Below are 19,256 nucleotides of genomic sequence, written 5' to 3'. Positions count from 1 at the left end.
CTCTCTCTCAATGGTGGGGCGGTACAGCGTGACTCTCTCTCTCTCTCAATGGTGGTGCGGTACAGCGTGACTCTCCCTCTGGTGGTGCGGTACAGCGTGACTCTCTCTGGTGGTGCGGTACAGCGTGGCACTTTCTCTCTGGTGGTGCGGTACAGCGTGGCTCTCTCTCTCTGGTGGTGCGGTACAGCGTGGCTCTCTCTCTGATGGTGCTGTACAGCATGACTCTTTCTGGTGGGGCAGTACTGCATGGCTCTCTCTCTCTGGTGGTGTGGTACATCATGGCTCTCTCTGGTGGTGCTGGGGCTATTAGTTCCCCCAGCACAGTCCTCTCTTTTTTTTTCATGTCTCCTCTTGTAGCTGCTACAAGCACTCCTCTGCTTATTTCTGGGTTTTCTCTCCCCCCCCCAGCAGAGTGCATGCTGGGGACTGTAGTCTGCTCCCTGCTGAGAAAAATTGGGCCACCTATCCAGGGCTGGACTGAGACAAAAATTTGGCACTGGACTTCATCATGACCGGCCCACTTTAATTTTGAGTGTCCTCAACAGTGCCCCCCTTACATCAGACTCCACATCAGAGTTCCCACCAGCAGCCCCCTTCACATCAAAGTCCCCACCAGCAGCCGTCTTCGCATCAGAGTCCCCACCAGCAGCACCCTTCACATCAGAGTCCCCACCAACAGCCCCCTTCACATCAGAGTCCCCACCAGCAACCCCCTTCACATCAAAGTCCCCACCAGCAGCCCCCTTCACATCAGAGTCCCCACCAGCAGCCCCCTTCACATCAAAGTCCCCACCAGCAGCTCCCTTCACATCAGAGTCCTCACCAGCAGCCCCCTTCACATCGCAGCTCCTTCACTTCACAGTCCCCACCAGAAATCCCCTTCACATTAGAGTGTCCTCCCTCTCCTCCCCCTCCCACATGTACTCACAGTTTTGAAGGCAGCTTTTCCTGTCTCCAGTCATGTGATGACAAGTGATAAGGGGAGAGAGGAAGGAAAGTCAGCCGGCTGTTTATCTCCCCCTGCAGGCTGGAGGGAGCATAATGCCTAATGCTCTCTCCAGCAAGTGATGGAGCTGTTCCTCCTGACAGGAGTGAAATCGCGATCACTCACTGTCAGAGAGGAGAGGCTCCAGGACTGCCCCAGACCAACCCACTGAGCCATTGGCCGACCGGGAATCTCCTGGTAGTCCCGGTGGCCAGTCCATGCCTGCACCTATCTCTGGGACTACATTTTCCATGATGCCCCTCTAGTTTCTTCTGATTGCCCAACTGTTGTGACCAATGGTGAGAGAAGAACAACAGGCAGGAAGCTTTTTCCTCTCCCATGCTGCCGACATAAGAAGGGGAGGGGGGGGGCAAGCGGGGGAAACATCCTGACAACAGCCCACAGCTCTCCCTCCCTTGCCCCACTGTGCGGGCGCCCATGGCTGGAGGAGGAGGAGTCCACAAGAGCGGAGACCAAAACTGTCAGCATCGGCTCTGAGGCTGAGCTGTGTTTGAGAGAGACACACAGCTCAGCCCATGCAGCCGCTAGTTCTGCCGGAGAAGACACAGACATGACAGCATAGCGGTAGGCGAGCTCCTGCTGTGCGGCCTGATCATCAACATGCCATGGATCGGATGGCCCCGGCCCACTGGGCAAACGCTCGGTCTGCCCTTTGGCCAGTCTGGGCCTGGTTCAAACTGACTATCAGAATGGGGAATAAAGAGGATTTTAAAAAGTATTTAAAAAAACTTCTGATCTATTGGGAACCATCTCTAGGGTTTATACAGAATGGTCTGAAAAAGAGAAAATATTCAGTAAACGGAGGTTGTGAGGATGAAAATTCCTTGTTGATGTCAGAGATCAGAGGAGAATGTGCAGACTCGTTCAAGATGATAGAAAGGCAACAGTAACTCAATTAATCACTCATTACACCCAAGTTATGGGCTACAACAGGAGAAGACCACATTGTTTGCCACTCCTGTCAGCTAAGAACAGGAAACTGAGGCTACAATTTGAACAGGCTCACCAAAATTGGACAGTAAAAGATTGGAAAAATGTTGCCTGGTCTAATGAGTCTCAATTTCAGCTGCGACATTCAGATGGTATGGTCAGAATTTGGTGTAAACAACATGAAAGCATGTCTGCCTTGTATCATGTATCATCCTTGTATCTTGTATCATCCTGCCTTGTATCAAGGGTTCAGGTTGGTGGTGTAATGGTGTGGGGGGTATTTTCTTGGCACATTTTGGGCCTTAGTACCAATGAGCATTGTTTAAAGAGGAAGTAAACCCTGATGGGCTTTACTTCCTTTTTAGTTCATACTAGCACATTATATGCCACTTCCTTGCAAATGAATCCCGCATGATGTCCCCGCTGGAGGCCGCATCCATCTTTGCCCCTTGTTCCTTACAGGGACTGTACTCTGAGTCTGTGACTGGCCAGATTCGTGTGATGGCACTCCTGTGCATGCATGTGGGAGCAGCCAGTCACGGCACTCGTTAGTGAAGTAATGGCACAGAGAGCCGTTTCTTCACAGCTCATGCGCCAATGACATCATCGCCGTGCTACAAGGTAAATATCTCCTAAACTACGCACGTTTAGGAGAGATTTACTGTACCTATAGGTAAGCCTTATTATAGGCTTACCTATAAGTACAACTTCCACATTGGGGGTATACAATCACACTAAATGCCACGGCCTACCTGAGTATTGTTACTAACCATGTCCATCCCTTTATGACTGCAGTGTACTCCTCTTCTGATGGCTACTTCCAGCAAGATAATGCACCATGTCACAAAGCTCCATTCATCTCACCACTGGTTTCTTGAACATGACAATGAGGCCACTGTACTCCAGTGGCCTCCACAGTCAACAGATCTCAATCCAATAGACCACCTTCGGAATGTGGTGGAACAGTAGATTTGCATCATGTATGTGCAGCTGACAAATCTGCAGCAACTGCGTGATGTTATCATGTCAATATGGACCAAAATCTCTGTTTCCAACACCTTGTTGAATCTATGCCACAAAGAATTAAGGCAGTTCTGAAGGAAAAAGGGGGTCCAACCTGGTACTAGCAAGGTGTACCTAATAAGGTGGAAGGTGAGTATATGATAAACAGTGTGTTTAGCATACCTCCCAACATTTTGAGATGGGAATGAGGGACACCTACTAAGCAATATATATAGGCATAGGACACAAACATTATGTAACGTCACTTCACCCAGTGGCCACTAGGGGGCACATGCGCCCCCCCCGCATGCCACCCGAGCCGATGCGAGTGCCCGACAGTCTCGATCACCGCCGAGCTCCCACGATCACCGCTGAGAGATGGAGAACCCGGAACTGTGTGTGTTAATTAAATCCACAAGGACTTTTTTTTTACCACTACTATTCTTTAGATTAGGTTTTAAAATGTACAAATGCAGCAATTTAGAAATTGGATGAAAGGTTTAGCACTGGCAAACATTTTTTGAAAGATAAAAAGTGCATTTTATATACAACTATATGGATCAGATCAAAATGAGGGACAAATGAGGGGGAAGAGGGACAGAGGGACATTGCTCCAAATCAAGGACAGTCCCTAGGAATCAGGGAGAGTTGGAAGCTATGTGTTTAGTATTACTTTAACTTTATTTTTTTTAAGCATATGGTACATCCCTATTCAGGACAACTGAAAGCCCTTGTACACACGGTTGGACATTCCGACAAAAAAATCCGTCGGATTTTGTCCGACGGATTTTGTCCGAAACTGGTGTTGCATACCCATGGTCGGACAAAGTTATCGGAAAATCCGATCGTTCGTAACGTGATGACGTTATTTAGTTACGACGGGACTACGTTCAGGCTAGTAGCCAATAGCTTTGGTCTAGGAATTTGATCTGAGCATGCGTGGCACTTTGTCCGATCGGAATTCTCTACAAACGATCGGACTTTGTCCGATCGGATCATGTTGACGGAAAATTTTATAGCCCAGCTCTAAAACTTTGTCGGTCGGATATTCCGAGGGAAACAGTCCGATGTAGCCCACACACGGTCGAATTATCCGACAACACAGTCGGATTGGACATTTTCCATCGGAATGTCCGACTGTGTGTACAAGGCCAAAAACATGCTGTTATGTTACAAAATATTTTTATTTTTTTTCACATAAAACAGGATTTTTAAATTGATATACCTTTCCTGAAGCGTTGATCTTTTCCTGATTTCACGTTTATAAAAACATGATATACTAGAGCTAGCTTGCTGCACATGTAAGTAGCACACAATATTGTCACATTGGTTTCACATGGTTCTCTCCTGTGTGTTTCATAAGCCATATAAGTTGTAATTTTAATGAAAAAGATTTTGCTCATGCTGAGCTAGCCGGCAGTGCTCTGTCATTGCATGCCCTTGGTAAGTCAGGTATTGCTTGTGTGATAACTTATCCCCAGCGTGACACCAAAGTTATTAAAAACAATAGTCATTACTATGCAGTGATCTTTTAAAAAAAAAAACAAGAAAACCTTTTTTACTCACCACAACTTTGGTAAGTTGCTTCAAATTCATTCAGCTTACAGATTGTGTGCCTGGGCCATTCTTTCATTTCTCCCAGACGCAAGTAACAAACCAAAAGACCGATGGCAAAAGTCTTCATTGTGCAAAACTGTTCTTTTCCTATCCCGATAAGCTGCTTACTACTTATCTGTATGCAATAGCAAGCAACGAATGCAACTATTCTGATGTCCCTATATTAATCCAAAGAAAATCAAAAACTATAACCATGATGAAAAAAAAATACAGACTGGGATGTATGCAGAGTGCGTAACAAATTGAATAAAAGGTTATAAATCAACATGTTTTCTTGTTCCTCATTCAACTGTGTTTCACTTCCTAAATCAATGTTTTCACTTTCACATCCTTTATTCTTTTAGAGGAAGAACAAGCAATTTTCTTTTTATATAGTTTGTAATACATAAGACTATTGTCCCTCCCTTATATTAACCACTTAAGCTCCAACAGGTTTACCCCCCCCCCTTCATGACCAGGCCATTGTTTGCAATACGGCACTGCGTTACTTTAACTGACAATTGCGTAGTTGTACGACGCTGTAACCAAATAAAATGCATGGCCTTTTTCCCTCACAAATAGAGCTTTCTGTTGGTCCTATTTGATCACCCTTGCGGTTTTTATTTTTTGCACTATAAACAAAAACATACCGACAATTGTGAAGAAAAATAAAATAAAAACAATATTTCTTACTTTCTGCTATAAAACAAATCCAATAAAAAAAAATATATGTAAAAAACAGAATTTCTTCATCAATTTAGGCCAATATGTATTGTACTATTCATTTTTGGAAAAAGAAATCACACTAAGCTTATATTGATTGGTTTGCACAAAAGTTATAGAGTCTACAAACTATGGGATAGATTTACAGAGTTTTATTTATTTATTTTTTATTGGTAATGGCGTCGAGCAGCCACTTATAGATGGACTGTGATATTGCGGCAGACAGTGATTAATGCTAAAAATATGCACTGTCAATGTACTAATGACACTGGCAGGGAAGAGGTTAACATCAGGGGTAATCAAAGGATTAAATGTGTCCCTAGGGAGTGATTACCAACTGTGGGGGGGTGCTTTTACTGTAAGAAGGCAGAGAAGGCTGGATCTCTACCTCCCCTTCTCACAGAACGGCGATCTGCCTTGTTTACATTGGCAGACCACCCTTTTGTCTCAGGAACGATTGGCGGGTCCCAGCAGACATCGGGTTCACTGAATGGCTCCCGCTGTGTCCAATCACAATGTGAGCGGGTCTATGTATGAAGGTAAAATACATTTTGTGTTCAGCAGCCCCCCAATACTTACCTGAGCCCCATCTCAATCCAGCGATGTGCTTGATGGCAGCGGCTGTCCTGGGTTTCTTCCTCCAAATTGGCTGTGTCAATCACAGCCAGCGAGCAATAAATACAGTAAATCAATAGTGTAAAACCTGCATAGGTGCCTCCATAGCAAGTTGCGTGCTATGGGGGCACTCGGCAGGAGGGAGGGGCCAGGAGCGCAGGCAGGGGACCCAAGAAAAGGAGAATCGGGGCTGCTCTGTGCAAAACTACTGCACAGAGCAGGTAGTTATGTAATGTTTATCATTTTAAAAAATCTGCCTTTAACCACCTGCCTACTGGGCATTTTACACTCTTCCTGCCCATTCCAATTCAGCTTACAGTGCTGTTGCACTTTGAATGACAATTGCGCGATCGTGCAACACTGTATCCAAATTACATTTTTATAATTTTTTTCACACAAGAAGAGCTTTCTTTCATTTAATCACCACTGGGGTTTTTTTTTTTTGTCTTTTGCTAAACAAATGAAGAAAGACCAGCAATTTAGAAAAATATTTTTTTTCTTACCTTCTGGTATAAAACGTCGCAAACAGGTAATTTTTCAACTTCACTGATGTGTGCTGATGAGGCTGCATTGATGGACACTAATAGGCAGCACCGATGATGCGGCACTGATGAGGCAGCAATGATGGGCACTGATAAGCAGCACTGGTGTGCACTGATGAGGCAGCACTGATATGCGGCACTAATGTCCACTTATAGGCAGCACCAGAACCTGCGAACGCACCAAAAATATGTGCGAACTTTAGAACCCTGTTAAAGTCTATGGGGCTCGAACATTTAAAATCAAAAGTGCTATTTTTAAAGGCTAATATGCAAGTTATTGTCCTAAAAAGGGTTTGGGGACCCGGGTCCTGCCCCAGTGGACATGTATCAATGCAAAAAAAAGTTTGCAGTTTTTTTTGGGAGCACTGATTTTAATGATGCTTAAAGTGAAAAAAAAAAAGTGAAATATTCCTTTAAATATCGTACCTGGGGGCTGTCTATAGTATGCCTGTAAAGTGGTGCGTGTTTCCCGTGCTTAGAACAGTCCCTGCACAAAATTACATTTTTATAGGAATAAAAGTAATTTAAAACTGCTTGCGGCTTTAATGTAATGTCTGGTCCTGGCAATATGGATGAAAATCAGCGAGACAAACAACATGGGTACCCCCCCCCCCAGTCCGTTACCAGGCCCCTTGGGTCTTGTATGGCTATTAAGGGGAACTCCGCACCCAAATTAAAAAAAGGAAAGACGTGGGGTCAGCCGGCCCTATATACTCTGTGTTTACAAACGGTTTTTATTATGAATAAGGTCAAAGTACAAAAAATTGACAGTAGAATGAATTGTACAAGTAAAGATATACAGTGATAATTCGGTATTGCTTATTTGTTAACATTTCTAGTGACATAATTCACAAATTGGAGTAGGAGTCACAAAAGTATTGGTAGAAAATGGTTTGTGTAATTACTTGAGAAAGGAAAAAAAAATAAAAAATGACAGTGGTGATATTACCTCAGTAATGAAGCTTCCCATAATGTCCATTTATTCTGGTAAATATGCATAGTGTCATACAACGTGTGGTGTATTCTCTCTGACATCTTAATATTGGCCATATGGTTGAGAACCTGGGGCCATGGAACAACTGATGAGTGCCAGTTGATGGTCCAATGGATAGAGCTAAACAGAGTATGTATTAGTCTGGAACTTGCATGTGGGATGTCTTGTATGGGGAAGAATAAAAGGCACATTTGGGGAATTAGAGGGATTGTTCTACCTGAGATACGCTCAGTCATCAGCTTGGCATTGTGCCAAATAACCTTAAGGAGGGGGCAATCCCAGAAGATGTGAAGCAGTGTCCCATGTGTGGGGCAGCCTCTGAAACATAGTGGGGATGGTGAAGGGTAAAAAGAATTGAGTTTGGAGAGGGTAAGATACCACCTATAGAGCAGTTTAGTGGCAGATTCTCTGATCGTGGTAGTTTTGGTGGATTTGTGTAAGTTTTCAAAAATTGTATCCCATTGTTCAGGAGAGAATGAAATGATTAAGTCTGATTCCCATTTGAGCATGGGTTGTGATTTAACAGGCATATCAAATTCATTCTGATTTTTATAGATTTTGGATATTAATCCTTTAGCTCGTAGGGAGGAAATACAAATCTGCTCAAATTGTGAGGGGGGGGGGTCGTGAAAGGGCAGGGAGTAGTATTTTTGGTAGAATTGTTTTATCTTCCAATACATCACTTGTTCTGTAGGAGCAAGGTTGTATTTTAATTGTAGATCAGAGAAGGAGTAAAATATATTGTTATGAATAAAAGCATTCAAGTTCGTTAGATTATGTTGTTTCCATATAGACAGTGAATTATGAAGATAATCTGAAGGAGTGAAGTGAGGGTCACCCAAAAAGAAGCTAGTGGTGGGGGGACAGAGGACAAGTTGAATTTGGTATTATGTCTGTACCACAATTGTAAGGTATGTGTCACAATAATGTTCAATGGTCTTATTTTCTGAGGCGAGATGGACTTAGACCACAATAGTCCTTGAAGGTGGTATGGGAGGACCGATTGTTCCTTGAACAGGAGCCAGGGGATTACGAAGGAAGAGGCATACCATTGTGCAAGTTGAGTAAGTCTAGCTGACAGGTAGCATATCCATAGATTAGGTATGCCAAGACCTCCTTTCAATTGGGGCCTGAACATTAAAGTGGAGGGCCACCCTGAAAACAAAAAAAATATTAAAAATTACAAAAAAATATAAAAAAAAAAAAAAAATGAAAAATTTTTTTTTTTTTTACTTACCAGAAATGCCTGTTGCTAGGCACTTTCTCCTAACCTTCCTCTTCCTCCTCCGCGGAGATCTTCTGTCTTCTGTCTTCGTCGCGGCGTCTTCTGGGTAATGAGTCGCGCTGTGTTCTGGGAACTGTGTGTTCCAGAACACAGCGCGTCCCATTCAGAAAGCGCTGCGGGACTCGCGCATGCGCAGTAGCTGCGGGACTCGCGCATGCGCAGTAGGAAACGGGCAGTGAAGCCGTAAGACTCCACTGCCTGTTTCCCTTACAAGGAATGGCAGCACCGGGACCCGAGAGCCGAGGGACGGGTCGGCCTCGGGCGGCCGACATCGCGGGCACCCTGGACAGGTGAGTGTGTTGATTAAGTCAGCAGCTGCAGTGTTTGCAGCTGCTGACTTTTTTTTTTTTTTTTTTTTTTGTATAACCGGCCCTCCTCTTTAAGGAGTAACTGAATCTTGGTTTTTTGTTTAGCCATATGAGTGTTTTTGGGTACCGGGAGAGGAAGGGCTCTAAAAAGGAAAAGTAGTTTGGGTAGTATAACCATTTTTGCAGCCACTATTCTACCAGAGAATGAGATTTGGTATGATGACCATGTTTTCATTAAGTTTTTAATATAGTTAAATATTGGAGGAAAATTAGCATGAAATAATGATTTATAGGAAGGTGTGATATGGATACCTAGGTATTTAACCTCTTGAGATCCGCGCTATAGCCGAATGACGGCTACAGCGCGGACCTCCTTTGCCGGGACGATGTCTATTGACGTCGTCCCGTGCACTAGCGGCCTGCCCACACCCTGAGGGGCGCGTGCGGCGCGCTCTGTGATCGGCGAGTCAATGAGACTCGCCTGATCACCGATCCGAGCAAGGGGTCGATCCCAACCCCTTACCACGTGATCAGCTGTCAGCCAATGACAGCTGATCATGTGACAAAACAGAGCCGGTAATCGGCTATTTTTCCTCCTCGCGATGTCCCGATCACCGGCGGCCGTGATCGGGACATCAGTCCCGATCACGGCCAGTGTATCAGTGCCCACCTGCCCAGTGCCCACCTGCCCCCTGCCAGTAACCCCCAGAGAATTAAAAAAGTGCCACCCAGCAGTGCCACCCATCAGTGCCCATAATGCCACTCAGCAGTGCCATACATCAGTGCCCACAGTGCCATACATCAGTGCCCACAGTTCCATACATCAGTACCCACTGTGCCACCTATCAGTGCCCACAATCTGCCTCAACAACATTGCTGCACCCCAGTGCCACATATCCATGCCCATCAGTGTCATCTACCAGTGCCCATCAGTGCCCATCAGTGCCGCCCATAAGTGCCCAGCAGTGCCACCTATCAGAGCCACCTATCAGAGCCACCTATCAGTGCCACCTATCAGTGTCCATCAGTCCCATCTATCAGTGCCCCTTAGTGCCACCCATCCGTGCCACCTATCAGTGCCACCTATCAGTGCCCATCCCTGCTGCCTTATCTGTGCCCATCAGTACTGCCTTATCTGTGCCTATCGGTGCCACCTTATCTGTGCCTATTAGTGTCGCCTTAACTGTGCCTATCAGTGCCCACCAGTGCCGCCTATCAGTGCCCACCAGTGCCGCCCATCAGTGCTCACCAGTGCCGCCTCATCAGCGCATTTCAATGAAGGAGAAAAATGACCTGTTTGCAAAATTTTATAACAAACTATTAAACATGATATTTTTTATTTTCTTATTTTGCATCTTTTTTTGTTTGTTTAGCAAAAAATAAAACTTCCAACTGTAATTAAATACCACCAAAAGAAAGCTCTATTTGTGGGAAAAAAATTATAAAAATTTCATTTGGGTACAGTGTTGTATGCCCGCGCAATTGTCATTCAAATTGCATCAGTGCTGAAAGCTGAAAATTGGTCTGGGCAGGAGGGGGGTTTAAGTGCCCAGTAAGCAAGTGGTTAAATGAGTAAGAGCACCAGATGAAAGAGAATTTGTCTTTAAGCATTGTAATCATGTTTGATGAAATATTAATAGGAAGGGCAGAACATTTGGACAAATTTACACTTAGGCCGGTTTTGGTCAGATTCGGTAAAGAGATGAAAGGATCTATTAGATATAGGAGGACGTCGTCCGCATAAAGGCTAAGTTTAAATTCCTTGGACCCTTTAGTGTACCCTTTAATATCTGTATTGTTTCTAATCGCGCAAGCGAGGGGCTCTATTGCAAGGGCAAAGAGGAGCAGGGAAAGTGGGCATCCTTGTCTAGTACCCTTGCTCAAAGAGAAAAAGTCAGAGTTGGAACCAGGTAGTTTGATGTGTGTTTGTGAGTTATGGTATAAAACTTTAAAACCATGAAGAAATTCTTTGTTTATGCCGAATCTAGGGAGTAAAATATCCAAATATGACCAGCTGACGCTGTCAAAGGCTTTATGGATGTCAAGGCTGAGCAGAAGTGTGGGAGTAGAGTTTTGGTTAGAGTCAGTGGCGGAATTATCAGGGTCGCAACAGTCGCAGTTGCGACTGGGCCCTGTAATTCCATCACTTTGGGGGGGCCCGGCGTGGTTGCTATCCACAGGGCTGTGAGTGGAGAGCGTGTCTCTCATTTAACAGCAGCACAGAGACACCGGGACTGACGTTTCATTTTCCCTCGTCCTCTCTCCCAGGGAACACAAAACACACAGCTGATCTGCTCCCCCTTCGGCCCCCCCTCCCCTCCTCTCCTGTGTTCTCCGCGGGCATTCAGGTGCGAAGTTAACAAGCTCACATTTCCCGCGGAGAACACAGGAGAGGAGGGGAGGGGGGGCCGAAGGGGGAGCAGATCAGCTGTGTGTTTTGTGTTCCCTGGGAGAGAGGACGAGGGAAAATGAAACATCAGTCCCTGTGTCTCTGTGCTGCTGTTACATGAGACACGCTCTCCACTCACAGCCGTGCTGACCCCTCTCCAGTGTGTGTATAGACTCAGGAAGATCCCGCCGCCCATCAACATCATAGAGCTGCTGATCGTTGCCTCCCCCCAGGTGCGGGGAGGGGGGTACAGAGATCTGCTAGGGGCCAAGGTGCACAGCGGAGTCCAGCAAGGTACAGAGAAACCTCTTTAAGGGGGGGTAACTGTCTAGGGACCCTAAAGTAAGGGAGGCTCTCTGGGGACCCTGATGTAAGGGGGGGTATCTGGGGATCCTGAAGCAAGGGGGCCCTCTGTGAACCCTGATGTCCAGTACCACCGCCACCCCTCCTCCAGTACCACCACCACCACCGTGCCACCCATCTTCAGTACCACCACCACCCACCTCCAGGACCACCACCACCACCGTGCCACCCACCTTCAGTACCACCACCACCCACCTCCAGGACCACCACCACCCCTCTCCAGTACCACCACCACCACAGTGGCACCCCCCTTCAGTACCACCACCACCCACCTCCAGGACCACCGCCACCCCCCCTCCAGTACCACCGCCACCCCCTCTCCAGTACCACCACCTTGCCACCCACCTCCAGTACCACCACCACCCCTCCTCCAGTACCACCACCACCCCCTCTCCAGTACCACCACCATGCCACCCATCTCCAGTACCACCACCACCCCTCTCCAGGACCACCATGCCTCTCCAGTACCATCGCCACCCTCCTCCAGTACCACCACCCACCCTCCAGTACCACCGCCCACCCTCCAGTACCACCGCCACCCACCCTCCAGTACCACCGCCACCCACCCTCCAGTACCACCGCCACCCACCTCCAGTACCACCGCCACCCCTCTCCAGGACCGCCACCCCTCTCCAGTACCACCACCCCCCTTCAGTACCACCATCGCCAACCACCTCCAGTACCACCATCACCCACCTCCAGTACCACCGCCACCCCTCTCCAGGACCACTATCCCCCTCCAGTACCACCACCGCCACCCACCTCCAGTACCACCACCAGCCCCCCTCCAGTACCACCACCACCACCCACCTCCAGTACCACCGCCACCCCTCTCCAGGACCACCATCCCCCTCCAGTACCACCGCCACCCCCCTCCAGTACCACCACTGCCACCCACCTCCAGGACCACCACCCCTCTCCAGGACCACCATCCCCCTCCAGTACCACCGCCACCCCCCTCCAGTACCACCACCGCCACCCACCTCCAGGACCACCACCCCTCTCTAGGACCACCATCCCCCTCCAGTACCACCACTGCACTGGTGACACAGGTTTCACTCGGGACACAGGCTGCACAGAAATGTTTTACTTTGTTGTACATTGGAAAAAAATATAGTATCAAAATCATGCTTTTCGGGGGGGCCCTTCCTGATTTCTTGCATCGGGGCCCTGAGGTTTCTAGTTACGCCTCTGGTTAGAGTCATGGATGATGTTTGTGGTCAGTCTTATATTATCAGTTATTTGTCTGTCAGGGATAAATCCTGTTTGATCTGGATTAATTAACGGAGGGATAACTGCGGCAAGTCTATCGGCTAACAGACGGCCGAATATTTTGAGGTTATTGTCGATGACTGAAATGGGGCGATAGTTTTGAGGGATGGAATGGTCTTTGTTTGGTTTGGGAAGAAGGGACATGTTCCCTAAGAGCATTTCCGATGGGATTTGATTTCCTTGTAGGATGTGATTATATAGTTTTGTTAAGTGCAGGGTGCGTTTAGCATCTCTATTTGCTGACTAGATAAGGAGGGTAGAGTAATATCATTGAGCCAGAGAGGATTGTTTGGGTAGAGAAGGAGGGGTGGAGAGGAGCTTCTTATAGAAGTCTAAAAATATGTTGATAACTTCTTTAGGGTGGGATACTAAGTTACCTGAGGAGTTGCATAGTTTATAGGTGTGAGGGGGTTTTGTAGTTTGATTTAATTTCCTGGCAAACATAGTTGAATAGGAGTTGCTATTAAGCAGAAATCTTGCTTTAGACCATCTAAGGGCTTTTTCAGTGTCTGATGTAAGTAACAAGTCCAAAGCTGTGCGTTTTTCTTGTATTTGATTAAAGAGATCACTAGAAGGGTTATGGTTGTTCCGGTGATACAAGATGTATAAATCTTTGGTTAGAGACCTTATATCTGCTAGTTTAGTTTTGTTTTTGGTTGAGGCGATTTTTATCAAGTGGCCTCTCATGACTGCCTTATGTGCCATCCATAAGGTTGTGGGTAACGTGTCTGGAGATATATTAAGTGCAAAGTATTATTCAAGGTGTGAAAGGATTTCTTTTGTGATTGTGGGATCAGTCAATAGGGAGTCGTTTATTCGCCATTTGTGTGTTGTAGTAGATAGGCCTATATGTGGGGTATTAAAGGAAACTATAAGATGGTCTGACCAGGGACAAGGATGGATCTCAGCCTTAGAGGAGTTAGCCAACAATATTGGGGTACAGAAGATATAGTCAAGACGTGCGTAACTATCGCGTGGGTGAGAATAAAAGGTATAGGCTTTGATGCCAACATTATGTGCTCTCCAGGTGTCTACTAGTTGATGAGTGTGTAATGCACGATTTAGAGATTTGGGGAAGGCTTAGAGGATGGAACTACTCTGCTTCTAGTGCTGAGTGCGCAGCTAGATTAAAGTCACCACCCACAATGAGATGTGTGGAGTGAAATCTATCCAAAGTGTCGAAAAATTTAGAAAAAAAGCTTGTTTGAGCATCATTAGGGGCATATACTGAGGCTATAGTAATTGAGCGACCTTCAATTGAGCCCCTCAAGATCAAATATCGGCTATCAGGATCTTTAAATACGCTTTGGATTTCAAATACAACAGAATTCTTTATGAAGATAGCAACACCTCTAGATTTGGTATTAAACGTAGTGCAGTAGAATTGGCTATAACCTTTGTCAAAAAAATTCTGATACTTATCAGATGCAAAATGAGTTTCCTGCAATAAGATAATGTCTGCCCCCCATCTCTTGTAGTGTCGGAACGCTTTATTCCTCTTTTGAGGAGAATTAATGCCCTGGGCATTGTGAGAAATCACCCTAAGCCCCATAGGACAGATGATGAGAGACTATAATGGTTATAGGGTGAAAGGAAAAGCTCACGATGCACAGGGCATAGTCCGCCTCTACCAAAATCATCAGCCCATAAGGCATTAAGGAAGGGCCAGATGATACAATAACAGTGTGAACTGAACTGTCATTAGTGTACGACAATAGTAAGTATAATGAACCTAGAAATGAATTTACTATGGTTAACCTTTTTTTAAGAAAAAACATGGGATAACAATTACTGTAGGATAGGGAGTCAGGGTGAAAAATACTACCTGACCAAAAAACGTTTTGAAGTAGACAAATATGTCCAGAACTCACGAGGGGAGCCCAATCTACACTAATGATATGCCGGCCCTATATACTCTGAACAGCAATATACAGGCGGTGCAAACAAGACAGGGACTGTAGGTTTGTTGTTAAGTAGAATCTGTTTGTAATTTTGAACTGGTACATTTTTAAAGTGTAGCTCCGGTCAAAAAAAAGGGTTATCAGCCCTGTAATATTTTTTTTGCTGTCTGTGCGCCTCTTCAGAAGATTTCACCTCACTTTCTGTCCCAATGACAAATGTTTTTAGAAAATTTTGGGTTTTTAGTGACACAAGTATTGGTGATAAAGCATCAGTGGAGAGGAGACACTTTTTTCCCATATTAACTCTTACAAGAGAGAATTTCCCTTCCTAGGTTTAGATTTAATTTCACTTCCTGTTGTCTCCTTCCGTTTCCAAGTAGGAGACGTTTGTAAGTTGGATGTTTGAAAGTAGGGGCCTGCCCTATATGCTCTGCAGAAATTTGGGCCTAAGGTGTTGGTGTTGCCACAACACTGTAAGCCCACACAGTTACACTTGGTGGGTGCTGGAACGAGCCCTGCTGTGAAATATTATATCAAGAATTGTAATTACATGCACCTGTTGAACAGGGGCAGAAAAATTGGGCCTTTGGTGGTGGTGGGGGTGTTTCCACAACACTGTAACACCTCACAGATACTGTAGTTGGAGCGCAGGAATCAGCCCTGCTGCAAAGTATTGCATCAGAAATTGTAATTACACGCCCCTGTTAAACAGGGGCTTAAAAATTGGGCCTTAGGCACTGGTGCTACAACACTGCAACCCCTCACAGATACTGTAGTTGGAGCGCAGGAATGAGCCCTGCTGCAAAGTATTGCATCAAAAATTGTAATTACACACCCCGGTTAAACAGGGGCTGAAAAATTGGGCCTTAGGCACTGGTGCTGGTGCCACAACACTGCAACCACTCAAAGATATTGTAGTTGAGTGTAGCAAAGAACCCTCTTGCAAAATATTGCATCAAAAATTGCAATTACAAGCCCCTGTTAAAATTGGGCCTTAGCCACTGGCGGCGGTGCCCAGAACCAAAAATGTTCTTAAAAGCATCGGCATGATCATTGAGGAGGAAGAGGATAGTCACTCAGCATAACAGGCTAGTCACTCAGCATCAGCATAGGCAGTCTTGAAGGGATCTGACATTTTGAAAAAAATATATTCGGTTACATCAGCATCAGGGGATTTTTATTTTTTTATGAAGGTCAGTCGATCAACCGAGTCGGTGGGCAGGCGCACCCTGTGATCGGTTACAAAGCCTCCAGCAGCACTGAATGTGCGTTCTGAAAGAATGCTGGATGCAGGACAGGCCAGTATCTCAATTGCATACTGTGTAAGCTCTGGCCAGTGATCCATCCTCAAGATCCAGTAAGTCAGAGGATTTTCGGTGGGAAAGGTGTCCAAGTCTGATCTTGCCCCTAGGTATTCCTGCACCATGTAAATCAGACGCTGGCGATGGTTGCTGGAATCGATCATACCTTGGAGCTGCGGACTAAAAAATTGTCTGAATGCATCAGTCAGATGGCCACCTTCTCCACTGCTCCTTCTGTGACTGACCGAAGCCTCAGTAACACGTTGCCCAGGACCAGGAATTTGTAACCTCCCAGTCTCTGGCAACGCATTGCACAGACCTTTCTGCAAGGCCTCCCAAAGATGTTTCATCCTCTACTCCCTCTGCGATGGCAAGATAAGGTCGGCAACCTTACCCTTGTAACGTCGATCAAGGAGGGTTGCCAGCCAGTAATGATCCCTCTCCTTGATCCGACGAATACGCCTTCCGCAGGCTTTGCAGGATCAGGGAGGCCATGCAGCTTAGATTAGCTGAGGCATTTAGTCCAGGGTCCTCTGGGTCACTAAGGATCACATGATCCGGAGCCACCTCTTACCAGCCACGTACAAGTTCACGGATTTCTTGGGACTGTAAATGATCCTTAAAAGACTGCTGCTGATGCTGACTCCATGCTATAAAAATCATCCTCCTAGTCCTCTTCCTGTGTGATCGGCAGGCCAGCAGGAACACTGTCTGGATAAAGGGGGCCTTGAGAGGTATGGAAATGCTACTCTTCTTGCCTCTGTTCTGCCTCAAGTGCCCCGTCCATTATTCCACGCAACATGTGCTCCAACAGGTGGACAAGAGGGGCAGTGTCACTGATGCATGTACTGTCGCTGCTCACCATCCTCGTGACCTCCTCAAATGGACAGACAGTGCATGCATCCCTGATGATGCCCCACTGGTGCGGGGAAAAAACCAAGCTCCCCTGACCCTGTCCTGGTGCCATAGTCGCACAGGTACTCATTGATGGCCCTCTGCTGAGTGTGCAGCCGCTGCAGCATGGCCAACATTGAGTTCCACCTGGTGGGCATGTCATAGATTAGGCGGTTCTTGGGCAGGTTAAATTCCTTTTGGAGGTCAGCCAGCCAAGCACTGGCATTATATGACCGGTGGAAAGTCTTTCCTGGCCTGCCTCAGGACATCCTGTAAGACTGGGTACCTGCCCAACAACCTCTGCACCACCAAGTTAAGGACATGAGCCAAACAGGGCACATGGGTCAGTTGTCCCTGTCAGAGGGCGGAGAGGAGGTTGGTGCCATTGTCGCAAACCACCATTCCTGGCTTAAGCTGGTGTGGTGTCAACCCCCTCTCAGTCTGCCCCTGAAGAGCTGACAGAATATCTGCCCCAGTGTGGCTCCTGTCCCCCAAGCACACCAGCACAAGCACTGCATGGCATATTTTTGCCTGCACACTTGCGTAGCCCCTTTAACGCCTACAGAGCACTGGTTCAGAGGACAAAGCACAGGAAGAGGCCATGGAGGAAGAAGAAGAGGATGGAGTGGAGGATAGAGGTGTGTTAGAATCACCACTAGTAGCATTTTGGAGGCGTGGTGGCGGAACAACCTCCAACACTACTGCACCTTGTCCTGCATCCTTCCCAGCTGCCAGCAGAGTCACCCAATGTGCCGTGAAAGATAGGTAATGTTCCTGTCCATGCCTGCTGGACCATGAGTCAGCGGTAATATGCACCTTACCACAGACCACCCTGTCCAGCGAGGCCAAGACATTGCCTTCCACATGCCGGTAGAGAGCCGGAATCGGAGTTGCGTTTGGGAACCTGCCACTGAGGAACCACACATTCCACAAAAGGGGGCAGAGTCTACCAACTGTAAGGCAGCAGTTGAATTGCTAGCAATTTAGCCAAGCTAGCATTCAACCACTGGGCATGTGGATGGCTGGAAGTGAACTTCTTTCGGCAGTGCAGCAGCTGGGGCAGGGAAATTTGCCTGGTACTATCAGACGTCGTGTACCCATAGCAGATTGCCCGCAAGTACTTGGCTGTGACACACCTAACAAACCATTTTGCTGGCTTAAGACCAGACCACTTTTTGCCATTCGGCACTGTGACGCTTTAACTGACAATTGCGCGGTCGTGCCACGTGGCTCCCAAACAAAATTGATGTCCTTTTTTCCCCACAAATAGAGCTTTCTTTTGGTGGTATTTGATCACCCCTGTGGTTTTTATTTTTTGCGCTATAAACAAAAATAGAGCGACAATTTTGAAAAAAAACCACATTATTTTTTACTTTTTGTTATAATAAATATCCCCCCAAAATATATATATATATTGTAAGGGATCTTCCCGGGGTAGGGTGTGTTTGGACACAGTTCACAGCAGACTTGGACTTTATAAAGCAGACCTTGGCGTTTATTCGTGGTACAAACAGTCCAACAAACAAAGTATACAGCAACACCGTGCTTCTTGTGTATAACAGGAACAAAATAATAACAAAAACAAACAACCTAGCCCGGCTGGGCGCTTACTAACAGGTTCTTCTCACCTATCTGACACTTATAAACACAGCGTCTTTCGCCTGGATATCGCAGGGTGGATTTTAGCTCCAGCAGTGGCTGTGCTTGCAGCTTCCTCAAACACACAGACTGTTCGTTTCCCTGGCTGAGAGCAAACACCTGCAGGCCCGCAGAGCCTTTACCTTCCCAAGCTAATTAGGATCAAAGCTCACCTGATCCAAAACCCAGAACTGGAACGAGGGATGGGGGGTGTGGAATGACAGGTCCCTCTACCAAACCTACCTGCCATTCCATATAAACCTAGGCCCGGCAAGATTAAATAACAACTCAGCAGCATATTGCTGCTGAGAAACTGATCCATCCTGGATTTACCATCTCACACTGTGTAGCAACCTAGGTGAGATGTACACCCCCTCAACCACTTCTCCAGTGACATGTCTACAATATATATAAAAAAAAATCCCTCAGTTTAGGTACGTATTCTTCTACATATTTTTGGTAAAAAAATTGCAATAAGCAATTATTGATTGGTTTGC

At 46.4% G+C, this 19,256-nt stretch overlaps 1 protein-coding gene across 2 annotated transcripts in view; it reads right to left on the bottom strand.

Moving 5' to 3' along the window:
- Positions 1–4,822, bottom strand: part of LY86 (lymphocyte antigen 86) — an 82,196-nt gene extending 77,374 nt beyond the window's left edge. Inside the window, exon 1 of one of the 2 annotated variants that reach the window (XM_077492145.1) lies at positions 4,505–4,822. In XM_077492145.1, the coding sequence (XP_077348271.1) occupies positions 4,505–4,622 (118 nt within the window). In that variant the 5' untranslated portion in view covers positions 4,623–4,822. The remainder of the gene's footprint in view (positions 1–4,504) is intronic. The other variant, XM_077492146.1, reaches the window with a different exon arrangement.
- Between the last annotated feature and the right edge of the window lie 14,434 nt (positions 4,823–19,256).

This window comes from Lithobates pipiens, unplaced genomic scaffold, assembly GCF_037356315.1.
Source record: "Lithobates pipiens isolate NorthernLeopardFrog02 unplaced genomic scaffold, aLitPip1_a1.2 Scaffold_19, whole genome shotgun sequence".
Classification (NCBI taxonomy): Eukaryota; Metazoa; Chordata; class Amphibia; order Anura; family Ranidae; genus Lithobates; species Lithobates pipiens.
This window is presented reverse-complemented; position numbering and strand designations above follow the sequence as displayed.